Genomic DNA, 13082 nt, shown 5'->3' on the forward strand with positions numbered 1-13082 from the left:
TATTGTAAATCCACCATACTTTGCCTAGGCAGTTTGTGGTTTTGAATTATCTTCTAATTCTGTACTCCTAGCCTAGTTGAATTATTCATTCAATATCTGGTGCTATATGATTGTTGTTTTTTTAATGTTGCAATCGGTCATGAATCTCAGCAAGAAAGGTGGGCTATAAATAAAATAAATTAATGCATTAATAAGTAGCTGGAGATGCCTGGAATTGAATTTTGGGACCTTTCGCAGACAAAGCAGTTGCTTTACCCTGCAGCCAGAGCCATTCTGTTTCATATACGGTAGGGAGCAAATTTATAGACCAAATTAGATATGGTGTTGGGGATCTGTGATCACATTCTTCCCTGTAATAATTAAGCCCCCACAGGTAGGGATGTCCAGCGGCCTGGAGACAAATGTCCTGTCACTTTATGAGATATTTAATGTGTGGAAACAAACAGTTGAGGCCTTTTATGGTAATGGCATGACTTGGTAAATAATACCGTATCCTAAATGCCTGTGTTGAAGTTGAAAGGCCCACTGTTAGCCCCAGCAGGCAAAATAGTCATTAGAGTCAGTGTGGTGTAGTGGTTAAGAGCAGGTGGATTGTAATCTGGAGAACCCAGTTTGATTCCCCACTCCTCCACCTGAGTGGCAGAGACTGTAGATCCAATAAAATAATGAATGAACGAATGAACGAACGAACGAACGAACAAGCAAGCTGTAATTCTCAGGCCCCACATGGAGGCTGGCATCCCTAGAATGGAGAGAGAGAGAACTCCTGCTTTTGAAGAGCTGTGAATACAATCCAAATATCTTGCACCACCTTGCCCCTAATTATGCCTGGACATTCACTTACGGATCCCCCCAATCTTAGAGAGTGGCATGACCCTCATTCTCTTTGACCGAAGCCAGAAACAAGGAACTCCTGGGCACAAGTTACAGTGTATTTGGCTGTTCAAATCCCGAACAACCACTTTGGGTGGCAAGAAAATGGAATTTGGCAAGTCCTTGTCTGTGGTTTGATCAAGTTTCTGTTACTTGAAGGGAAAGGGGTGCGGCCTGTCAGGAGGACTCTTCCTTGGAGTGAATCCTAATATTATAATTCAGTGATTGGAGCTGTTTAAAGTGAGAGTGAAGTAATCAGGGGGGAAAGGAGCTGATACTCAGCAGGAGAGTCCTCTGGAGTTGTGAGGCTGAGGCAAGCACATAAGGTAGCCAATGTCCAGGTGGAAGCTGGAGGTCTCCCAGTATTACAACATATAAGGCAGTCCAATGAGTCCCTGGTGGCCAGGGATGGCCCCACTGCCTCCAGAAGGCTTTCCAGCAGAAAAGACCAAAACACACATCACAAACTTCTGTCTGAAAGCCCTCTGAAGGGCTTAATGGACTTACGTCACCCAATTCCAGGACCAGGCCAAGGTGCAACTAGTTGCAAACCCAGTAAAAGTCAATTAACATAATAATAATAATAATAATAATAATAATAATAATAATAATAATAATAATAAGAAGAAGAAGAAGAAGAAGAAGAAGAGGAGGAGGAGGAGGAGGAGGAGGAGGAGGAGGAGGAGGAGGAGGAGGAGGAGGAGTAGTAGTTTGGATTTATATCCCCCCTTTCTCTCTGACATTAGGGATTTGGGTCATTTTTTAAAAATGGGGTGCATGCGCAAATCAAAACAAAGCATTTTATTTGGACAGATTAGCATTAAAAGCTGGGAAAGGCTTTTGGATTGCAGTTGGACAAGTGAAGGAAAAAATACCAGCTACTAAAACACTTATATATAACGTACAAATAGGGGTCCATGCAAGACCTTTTTTTTTTTTGGGGGGGGGGGGTCATTTCATTTCCTCTCCGTTACTGGTTCCTCTTTCCTTTCCCAGCAGCTGTGACTAACCCAAGGTCACCCAGCTGGCATGTGTGGGAGTGTACATGCTAATTTGAATTCCCCAGATAAGCCTCCACAACTCAAGCGGCAGAGCTGGGAATCAAACTCGGTTCCTCCAGATCAGAGTGCACCTGCTCTTAGCCACAGCTCTTAGCCACTACGCCACTGCTGCCCCCTTTAGCTCTACCCTTAAGAACACACCGGCCTGTCCCCCACACTGAGGTGCAATCGGGACACCAGTGCAGCTCCATGGAGGCCTAGATGTCCGACTTCTGCAACCACGGAGCTGAGGAGCCCCTTGTGCCAGCAGAGGGGGCAAAGGCATCAGTGCAGCTATCCACTGCCTCCTCAAGAGGATTCTCCCCGCCCCCTCTGGATTGGGACAAACTTCCGAAATCAGCTCACCTGGAGAAAATGGTAGCAGTGAAGGGTGGATTCAATTGTCTTATACCCTGCTGAAATCCCTCCTCTCCCTAAATCCCATTGGCTCCAAGCTTCTCACCCAAATCTCTAGGACGTTTCCAACCTGTAGTTGGCAATGCTAGCAGGCAGAGAGGGAGAACTCAGAGAAGGCTTCTGTTGGATGTTATCACTCCATAGCTTATAACAAAGTTATCAGAGGGAAAATTCTTGAGCTTTTAATAAAAAACTTAACAGGATGTCATTCACCAGGCGATGTGCTTTAGCACCATGCCTTAAAAACTTTCACCTGCCATTCCCTCATAATAAGCATCTATGAAAGGATTTTTTTCCCCCTAGGCTGATTGGCAACCCCCCATCCAACAGCCAATAGACCCCATCCAACAGCCAAGCAAGTTGGGAATAGTAGTAGAAAAGGGTACAAGGAAGTCCTAAGCTAAGCTTAGGTCAGCCATGGTTAGGATTTTGAATTGGAAGCCAAGAAAGGTCACTCATGGTTAGGATTTTGAATTGGAAGCTAAGAAAGGTCAGCCATGGTTAGGATTTTGGATTGGACCCCCCCCACATACAGATTGGTCAGCACTTAAGTACAAGAATTTGCACCCTCAAGTAAGGGGTAACAGTGCAAACATTTCTGTTCAAGAGAAACTGTACAATTGGCAAGCAAAAATATACATGTTTCCATTCGGACCATAAATGCATTAGAGATTGCAATATAAATAGAGATTGCTAGAACAGGAATGGCTAACTGAAGCAGCAGCAGGCCTACAGGAACAAATGGATTCTGGCAAGTGCCGATGTTTACAATATACATTATAAAAACAAGTTTGATTAAACATATTGGCAGTGGTAGAGTTTCCTTTGCAAGATGGGCTTGCAACACTGGAGCAGGAGTTCTAGATTGCAGTAATACAAGGCTAGGGAGAAGAAGAGTTGGATTTATATCCCCCTTTCTCTCATGTAAGGAGACTCAAAGGGACTGACAATATCCTTTCCCCCACAACAAACACCCCGTGAGGTAGGTGGGGCTGAGAGAGCTCACAAGAACTGTGACTAGCCCAAGGTCACCCAGCTGGCGTGTGTTGGAGTGCACAAGCTAATCTGAATTCCCCAGATAAGCCTCCACAGCTCAAGCGGCAGAGCAGGGATTAGAGTACACCTGCTCTGAACTACTATGCCACTGCTGCTCCTATAACATAGGAGAATAAAGGACAATCCCTTTGAACACTGAACATGCAAGGTAGGTTGATGGGGAAGTCCCTGTATCCTGACCCCCATCTAAAAATTTTAGCAGTACCTGTCCATTCATTTTAAGAACTGACAGAGCTAGCCAATAACAGAAATGCCGCTGAATACTCTCTTCTGATTAAACACAGGTAAATATTTTTCAAAAGACAGCTTCTCCATTCATTTTCGAATCTAGAGACTTAAACTTTCAGGCATGGACACATATTTTTTTCTCCAAAGCAATTTAAATCAGTCTGATAAATATACTCTTCAAGCGTTAAAAAAAGAATCCATGGATTAAATAGTTGTCATGACGGGACAATTCCAGGCCAAATCTTTATGCCTCCAGAGTTTTGATGAGAGAGAGCTCCCCTGAAGATACTCCTCCGTTCTCTGCCACTGTAACATAGGGCAGCCTTGGAGGTATTACTTATTTGCCTCCCAATCTTTAGGCTGTAATTATGTGTGTAAAGTGCCGTCAAGTTGCAGCAGATTTATGTCATCCTCAGACAGAGTCTTTCAAGGCAACCGAGAAGCAGAGGGGGTTTGCCATTGTCTTCCTTTGCAGAGTTTTCATTGGTGGCCTCCCTTCCAAGTCCTGACTCAGCTTAGCTTCCAAGATCTGATGAGATCAGGTTATACCACGCTACCTTCCCTCCCAGATTGGTCTATACCAGTGGTGGAGAACCTTTGGCACTCCAGATGTTATGGCCATGCTGGAAGGGGCTGATGGGAATTGTAGTCCATAACATCTGGAGTGCCAAAGGTTTGCCACCACGGGTCTATACCATGCCATTCCTCAATAAAATGCTTTCTGGTTTAGAGATGAAAAAATGCTATTTAAAAAACCTGCCAATTCCCATAGATTACTTTTTAAACACAGAAAGACAATGGTCCGAGAAATATTCCATTTAGACCAGTATAGGATCCCAGGATCCAGCCTGCACAGAGACCAGCACAAGGGTGGAAACGAATCAGAAAACACTGCTATCGAGCACCCTCTGTTTATTGCAAAAAAAAAGGTGACGTACATAGAAATTAAGAGACTGCTCTGCAGCTATGCTTCGTGGGCCGCAAACCTAGTTAACTATTAGCCAGAAGCGTCACGTAATGTATAACTTTATAGCTGCCTTTCTGCATTTCCGTGTAGTGCGAGAGACACAGCACATTTGCAGAGATTTTTATTTCCTCCTCCATCCAGTAGGCTAGCACCAAAGGAAAAAAAAAAAACAATTGCCTGATAATCATAACGTTATTCATCATTCCACTTTTATAATACTATATCTGTAGTCAGGGCCAAAGGTCACTGAATAACCGAGGGATTTAAAAACTAGAGAAATAAATACCAATTCTCCCCTCCTTTTGACAAATATAATCGAGACATGGACTTATCTGTATATCAACATTTTAGAAAAATATACATTTATTCCAGACATATTATTATTAAATTTTTTTTTGGAATGCCACTCTGTTTCGAAGGACAAGCGGTATCACCATTTGATCGTCTGCGCTGTTACGCGAAACCGATGGGATACTACGGAGATGTTTTCTCTCTTCCAGTGCTATAGTTTCCACCTTCTCAAAGCGAGGGTTGTGCTGCACCCGTAGCATACAGTGGTTACAAAGGCAAAAATCTGCAGGGAAAGGAGAAAAGGGGGGGGGGGGGAGCAAGATGAACTTCAGACCGGATTTATTGATTGATTAGAAAATGTCTATGGTGCCTTTCTCCCTGATGAGACCCAAACCCCCGATTTCTAGACCAACCCATTTAAACGACATAATTCACACAACAAAAAGACAAGCTGTATCCTGGGCGACTTATCCTTAGTATCCTGTATCCTTAGCTACAGGGTTAGACCCCTGGCTACAAATCTAGGGTCTAGATCAGTGTTTCCCAACCTTTTCGAGGTCAGGGTACCCTTGACCTCACTCTTCATATCTCACGGTACCCCTGCCGCCACCCTCCACCTTCCCCTCCCATTGCCCCTGCTAGCCACATCTCCCGCCTTCCCCTCCCAGGGTGAAGGGAAGCACTGGGGGTGGGGGTGGGTGCTGACCTTGTGGCAGGCCCTGCCCCATTGGCCAGCTCCATGTCCTTGCTGGCGCCGGTGGGAGAAACCACAAAAATGAGGGGGGAGGGGCGGTAGTGTTGCCGTGGTACCCCTGGGACATGCTCACGGCACCCCAGGGTACCACGGAACCCTGGTTGAGAATGGCTGGTCTAGATATTGTGGGTTTTACCCAAAGGCTCAAATCCCTGGTTACACCCAAGCTTAAAAACCTGCAGGTAGAGGGGAAACAAAGTCAGACCAGGTGACACCAGTTGCGGCGACCTTTCACAATTCCCTCCCTTGCCAGAAATGCCTGTGGTTGCACAGGTTTTTCATAGGCTGATGTTATCGTGTCACAACAGAAAGCAAGCCGGTTGCCTGTTGCTACTGAGAAGTAGCAAACAGTAGTGAGTGTGGCCTGAATAAGGTGACTCATTACCACTTTTTCTGCCCTAGACCAAGCTTGGCTTCCTCCTGCCTTCATAATTCATTGGACAAGACGTTCTTAGCAATGAGTTGAAGTCTGAGCTTGGTTTAGAAACAGCACTTTGGGGGAAGGAGGATTCGCCTTACAGAACGACGGCTCCCAAGTCTTGCTGAAGAGGAGGACTATTAAACCAGCTGAAAGCCTGCCACGTAAATATGGCTCCAGAAGAAACTGGGAGAGGGTACAAACGAGGCTAGCAATGTTAAGAAAAGCCATTACAAAGGAGGAGGAGGAGGAGGAGTTTGGATTTATAGACCTCCTTTCCAGTGGTGGGATTCAAATAATTAAACAACCGGTTCTGGTGGTAGGAGGTTAAGAGCTCATGTATCTAATCTGGAGGAACCGAGTTTGATTCCCAGCTCTGCCACCTGAGCTGTGGAGGCTTATCTGGGGAATTCAGATTAGCCTGTACATTCCCACACACGCCAGCTGGGTGACCTTGGGCTAGTCACAGCTTCTCGGAGCTCTCTCAGCCCCACCTACCTCACAGGGTGTTTGTTGTGAGGGGGGAAGGGCAAGGAGATTGTAAGCCCCTTTGAGTCTCCTGCAGGAGAGAAAGGGGGGATATAAATCCAAACTCTTCTTCTTCCTCTTAACAACTGGTTCTGCTGAAGTGGTGCAAACCGGCTGAATCCCACCACTGCTCCTTTCTTTCCTGAGAGAGCTCCGAGGAACTGTGACTAGCCCAAGGTCACCCAGCTGGCACGTGCTGGAGTGCACAAGCTAATCTGATTCACCAGATAAGCCTCCACAGCTCAAGTGGCAGAGCGGGGAATCAAACCCGGTTCCCCAGATTAGAGTGCCCCTGCTCTTAACCACTACACCACGCTGGCTCTCAGAAAGGAGACAGAAAGATGACAGAACTAATAGAACGATACAAGTCATAAGTCAAATAATCAGAAGCATGGATGGCCAATCTGTACCAATCTGTACCACAGAGAAAGCTTTGCAAGCTTGCAAGCTTTGGCTCTTCTAAGCATAAGAAGGAGAGCAAACATGATTGGCAGGGGCATAGGTGGAGAGGCAGTGTGGTATACCAATTAGTGTTGGGGAAAGCTGGTTCCAATCCCTGCTTGCCATGAAACTCACTAGTTGAATTTGGGCTGTTCGTTCTCTCTCATTCTAACCTCATTCAGGACTTAACTAGACACAGTATTTGTCATGCGCTGTCCACAAGGACTGACAGCCATATGCCAGCCACTGATTCCTATGGAAAATTCCCTCTAAACATGCTGCAGGGCCCCAATTCTAGTTGAGGAATAGGAGGTGAGGGAGGAAGAAGGGCTTCTCTCCTCCCCACTGTATCCCCATTGTCATGTTCTCGGCGTGAAACAGCATCAGGAATGCATTATTCGTCCCATTGGGCAGCTGACTGACAGCCATAGAGAACACATGGGAATGCCCACTTTGGCGCACACAAGGTCACTGTGAGGATAACACAGATGGGGGAGAACTATGTAGGTTGTCTCGAGCTCCTTAAGAGGAAGGCCAGGATAAAAGTGTAACCAAACGAACAAATTAGGGCTGGCTATTTGCCCAATCCAAAAACTGGCAAGCATTTTAAAGCAGTGACTTGAATCAACAAAGTTTGATACTTGGGTTATTTAGAAGAAGAAAAAAACCAAATTAATTAACAACTTATGAAACAGTGAAATTAACTGTTTAAATACTGTAACGAGCGGCTGTAATAGTGTTAGGCTAGATTTCCTAAATGTGAACATTGGCTTTGATCTTGGAATACCGGACTCAGCCTATGTCATTTAAAAAATGAAATCAAAACAGAAAAATGATAATGGAACAGCAACTATTAAGAAACAAAGTGGGGTTTTTTAAAAAATGTTTCTGCTTAGTAAGCAGTAGGCCAATTCTCCCTGTGACTGCACAGGATGCTGGCAGTAGACGACGCTCTGCTATGCTGCTTGGAGCAGAGTTAGCAAGTCCTTGCTAACAAATTACACTGTCATGAAATACAGGCAAGTCATATCCACTGTTTGTTTTATGGAATATCTGACAACGGCCTCTTTCCATGCAGACACTTTAAAATGTTTTAGGGCAGGAAATAAAACGTTTCCTCCAAAGAGTTCTGCATTGTTTTTTCCCCCCAAAAATGTTTTATTTATAGCCTCAAAACATTTGAAATGCATCCTCGTTTCCGGCGAATCTTTTGGCTGAAATGTTTTTTAAAAGACTGTGTGCTGTCCCTTAAAGACGCCGTTTTGTGAGTTCACTCCTTGCTTGCTCTGTTTTTGGAGCATTTCAGAGCGTTTTTGAGATGGGGGGCGGTAATCTTTAAAACATGGACTACAAAAGACTCAGACTTACTGCCACATGAGGCTGTAAAGAATGAAGTACTGACTTGTTTACACACTGGGAAAAAACAGGGCTAAACAGGAAAAAGAGGCCAGGAATCATTTCAAGGGGGTAGTGCAAACAAAAGGGATTGAAAACGTTTTACAAATGTTTTAGGAGATTTGTGTGGAAAGGGCCAGAGGTGGGATCCAGCAGGTTCTCACAGGTTCCCAAGAGTAGGTTACTAATTATTTGTGTGTGCCGAGAGGGGGTTACTAATTGGTGATTTTGCCACGTGATTTTTGCCTTAGTTACACCCCTCCTCTCAGCAGTAGCGCGCAGAACTTGAAGCAGTCTAGCAGGAGGTGCACCGGTGTGCGTGGCAGCCTGCGCCTGCGTGCATTCGTTTCCTGCCCAAGGACTGGCGCAGCGGCTGCATCCTTGCCACAGCCCCACCCAGGAATGCCCTGCCCCCGAAATGCCCGACCACGCCCCCATTATGCCCCGCCCAGCCCCATTGGTGCTACGCCACAGTTTGAACCCCACAACCATGGGAACCTGTTACTAAAATTTTTGGATCCCACCACTGGAAAGGGCCAATGTTCAGAGGGTCCGCTGGATAGCATGCTAACCCCATGCAGCCACACAAGGCTATATCCAACCCTTCTTTGAAGAAGAAGAAGAAGAAGAAGAAGAAGAAGAAGAAGAAGAAGAAGAAGAAGAAGAAGAAGAAGAAGAAGAAGAAGAGGAGGAGGAGGAGGAGGAGGAGGAGGAGGAGGAGGAGGAGGGGTTTGGATTTATACCCCACCTTTCTGTCCTGTAAGGAGACTCAAGGTGGCTTACCAGCTCCTTTCCCTTCCTCTCCCCACAGCAGACACCTTGTGAGGTAGGTGGGGTTGAGAGAGTTCCTTATACAATTATAACTGTACAATTATAATTATTATTAACTTCATCAGTAGCATGCCTTCCTTGCTGAGATGCAAGGCGGATTACAAAATATGAAAAGCAGATCTCAGGTAAACACTGCAGTAAGACTAGGATAGCAGAACTAAAGAAAAAGAAAACCCCAGTACATGAAAAGTGGTCTAAAAGCATGATATATCCATTAGGATTCCCCGGGCTTTTTGCTATGGTGGAAGGCCTCTCACCAATCACTTCTGGTGCCTGCTGCTAATCAGAATTAAAAAACACAACACTGGCATCCTATGTGGTGGCTGAACCCAGAAGTGCCAATGGGTAGCTCTAGGAATTGCTGGAACCTCTATGATTTCTGGAGATTGCTAGAGCTACCCATGATCACTTCCAGGTTGCACATGAGTGTGGCACTCCCTTAAGGCTTCTCACCATGCTTGCAAGGACAGACCGGCTACCAATAATCAAAAGCATCAAACACCGAAGAAGCACAAGGACAGAGGAAGAGGCTCTTCAATTTGGAAAACTGACTAACTGGAAACCTTGGCCAAACACACAAGCTTGTCCTTCGTGAAAAGTGCCTGCATAATACTTACAGCAGCTGCTATGCTCAAGTTATATTCGTGCTCATTTAGAAGTGGAGTATAGGTGGTAGCGTTGACCCGGAAGTTGAGTGGATGGCTATGCAAAGATGTTGTGGCTGCTTGCAACAAAAAGGTCCCAAAATAACAGACGAAAACAGCTGCGTGGAAAAAAAAATCCTGAGAAGGAAAAGAAATAAAGCAGTTAGTTGCAGACAAAAAACATTCGCTGAAGGGTTATTAACCAACCAAGTGACCTACAATATGTACCAACATAGAAATATAGACCTGGAAGGAACCCCCAAGGGTCAGCTAGTTATCTAGTTCAACCCTCAGCACAATGCAGGACATTCACAACGACTTCCCGTCCACTCACACAGCGACCCCTCCTCTATGTCCTTGTGCATAGAAGCAGGGAAAGGTGAATCCCCAGTATAAGATGGAAGGACTCAATAAAGGAAGTTCTGGTCTTCAGTTTACAAGGCATGATAAGATGTTTTGGAGACTATTAATTCATAGGGCTACCATAAGTGACTTAGTGACTAGTTGATAGAAGAAGAAGAAGAAGAAGGAGGAGGAGGAGGAGGAGGAGGAGGAGGAGAATGGAGGAGAATGGAGGAGAATGGAGGAGAATGGAGTTTGGATTTATACAACACCTTTCTCTCCTCTAAGGAGACTCAAGGTAGCTTACAAACTCCTTTCCCTTCCTCTCCCCACAACAGACTCTTTGTGAGGTAGGTGGGGCTGAGAGAGTTCCGAAGAACTGTGACTAGCCTAAGATCACCCAGCGGGAATGTAGGAGTGCGGAAACATGTCTGGTTCACCAGATAAGCCTCTGCCACTCAGGTAAAGGAGTGGAGAATCAAACCCGGTTCTCCAGATTAGAATCCACCTGCTCTTAACCACTACACCCCGCTGGCTCTCATCAACTACAATGTTCAACTACATTGATGATTTCAGATTCTGCCTCAACATAACTTTACTACCCAAGGTTAGTGGAGTGGTCCGACCTATTAACTCAGAGTTAGTTTTATCATCCCCCCCCCCTTCTGATTTCATTTGATATCGTAACAAGGCTGTACTCCAAGTTATGTTTCCCACAGGCCAATAAACCCAGGGGCAAAAATGGGCACTACTCCAAGAGATGGAAGCCAACTTATGCATCTCATAATTAACTTACAAAAGCCCTTGTCATTGGTTATTTATTTGATGGTGACTGACACAGATGAGTTTGAAACAAGAAACTATGCCACTGCTTCCCTTACAACCACCCCGTGAGGCAAGGCTGGCCTGAAAGACAGAGATCTGCCCAAGGCTATTCAGTAAGCTCCAGAACCATGCGGGGATTGGAAGCCTGGCACCTTTAGGTGACGATCAAGATTTTATCCGCTGTAATAAAGCACCTGAAATGCTCTGCTCTTTCTCACAGTGACTTTTATGCTTTCGCTTGAGGCATTTCTTGATTTGTCTGGGTTGCGACCTGGATTCTGACACAAACGCTCCTTTCGAGTACACACAGCCAACAGTTTGCCTGGGGCAAGGAAGGCTGTCTGCACGGCAGGGGCCCAGAAAAGCCAGTCTCATGGACCTGTCACGTTTCATCTCCTGTCACATTTGAGTGACCAAAATACGGCACTCAGGACTAATGCTGCCTGTTCCCCTGGTTAGCCCTCAATTGTCAGCAGCCCTTATTAGATTATGTATGGTCCGACTTACTTGTGCCCTCCATATTCCAAATTGAACTGCCTCTTGAACAATGAGGATCTCAGGCAGTTGAAAATGGTAGCCAAGTTCCTGCTCAATATTGTGAAATAAGTTTCTGGCTCTCCTTTTATTTACTTATTTTCTCGAAGTTTGTACTGTATGAACTATGAACAGTTGTTTTACCCCGTCAGACTCTGGATCATACTACTGCAAAGTTTTATCTGTATTTTCTCTTGATGCCTAATAAAGGTCTTTGAAGTTTGAAGATTATGGTATGGCAAAAGAAATGAGACATAATTTTGGGCATCGTCACTACACAACTAAACCTCCTGCTCCAGACACTTGGGTCCCCAACTGTAAAAGGCAAGTTGAACCCCGATTCCAGCTTGGGGGGGGGCATGGGGAGCCGGGCAGGGGGGACGTGGGAAGCCGGTCATGCCCCCGGGCACCATTTAGGCCCGGTATGACACTGACTGTAACCCTAGACCCGTGGTGGCGAACCTTTGGCACTCCAGATGTTATGGACTACAATTCCCATCAGCCCCTGCCAGCATGGCCAATTCGCCACCACTGCCCTAGACTTCCTTGGTGCTCCCGCATACAAGTATTGGCCCAGGGCCAATTCTGCTTAGCTTCTGACATCTGATGAAGTCGGTCTAGCCTGGGCCACCGAGGTCAGGCCTCAAAAGAGCTCGGGGCAGTATACCGAATTCTCCCCTCTTTCATCTTTATCTTCACAACACCGTGAAGTTGATGAAGCTGAGAGAGGCAGAGCACCTGGCCTCAAGTCACCCAATAAGCATATTTATTTGTTAAGTTTTTATGCCGTCTCTCCAGGGAACCTGCCTGAGGCAGCCTACAGAATAAAAGGTAATGCAAATGTTAAAATGTTCTTAATTAAAACCTAGGATTGGACACCCGGCTAGAGAACGAAAAACACAAATCACTGAGCAGTTTAAAATGAACTTTAGGCTAAAAGCTCACCACGGAAACGGTGTCCATGATGGAATGAGAATGTGAACATGGATCTCCCTAGTCCTAAATGTGTACGGTAGCCGCTGGAATCAAACTTTTTTCTGCTGCTTCGGACCAACACATCCACCCACATGAAACTACACCAAATGCACTTCCTAAGAAGAGTAAGGGATAGCTACCACCCACCCACATCTCCCTAGTGGTGTGGGGCGGGGATGGTGGTAAGAAAGTGCCATCAAACTGCAACAGACTCATGGCAACTTGGTAGGGTTTTCAAGGTAGGAGGAGGAAGAGGAGGAGGAGGAGTTTGGATTTATGCCCCACCTTTCTCTCCTGTAAAGAGATTCAATGTGGCTTACAAGCTCCTTTCCCTTCCTCTCCCCACAAGAGACACCTTGTGGGGTGGGTGGGACTGAGAGAGCTCAGAAGAACTGTTGACTGGCCCAAGGTCACCCAGCAGGAATGTAGGAGTGCAGAAACACATCTGGTTCACCAGATAAGTTTCTATCACTCAGATGGAGGAGTGGGGAATCAAAGCCAATTCTCCAGATTAGCGTCCACC

The 13082-nt window shown here is 45.7% G+C and overlaps 1 protein-coding gene across 1 annotated transcript in view; it reads right to left on the reverse strand.

Annotated features, from left to right (window-relative positions):
• Positions 1 to 4909: 4909 nt before the first annotated feature.
• Positions 4910 to 13082, reverse strand: part of MAL2 (mal, T cell differentiation protein 2) — a 28832-nt gene continuing 20659 nt past the window's right edge. The window contains exons 3-4 of the mRNA XM_048507148.1: positions 9857 to 10021; positions 4910 to 5155 (exon numbers count right to left, since the gene is read on the reverse strand). Of these exons, the coding sequence (XP_048363105.1) occupies positions 5084 to 5155; positions 9857 to 10021 (237 nt within the window). The 3' untranslated portion in view covers positions 4910 to 5083. The remainder of the gene's footprint in view (positions 5156 to 9856; positions 10022 to 13082) is intronic.

The sequence above is a fragment of the Sphaerodactylus townsendi genome, linkage group LG09 (genome assembly GCF_021028975.2).
Source record: "Sphaerodactylus townsendi isolate TG3544 linkage group LG09, MPM_Stown_v2.3, whole genome shotgun sequence".
Lineage (NCBI taxonomy): Eukaryota > Metazoa > Chordata > Lepidosauria > Squamata > Sphaerodactylidae > Sphaerodactylus > Sphaerodactylus townsendi.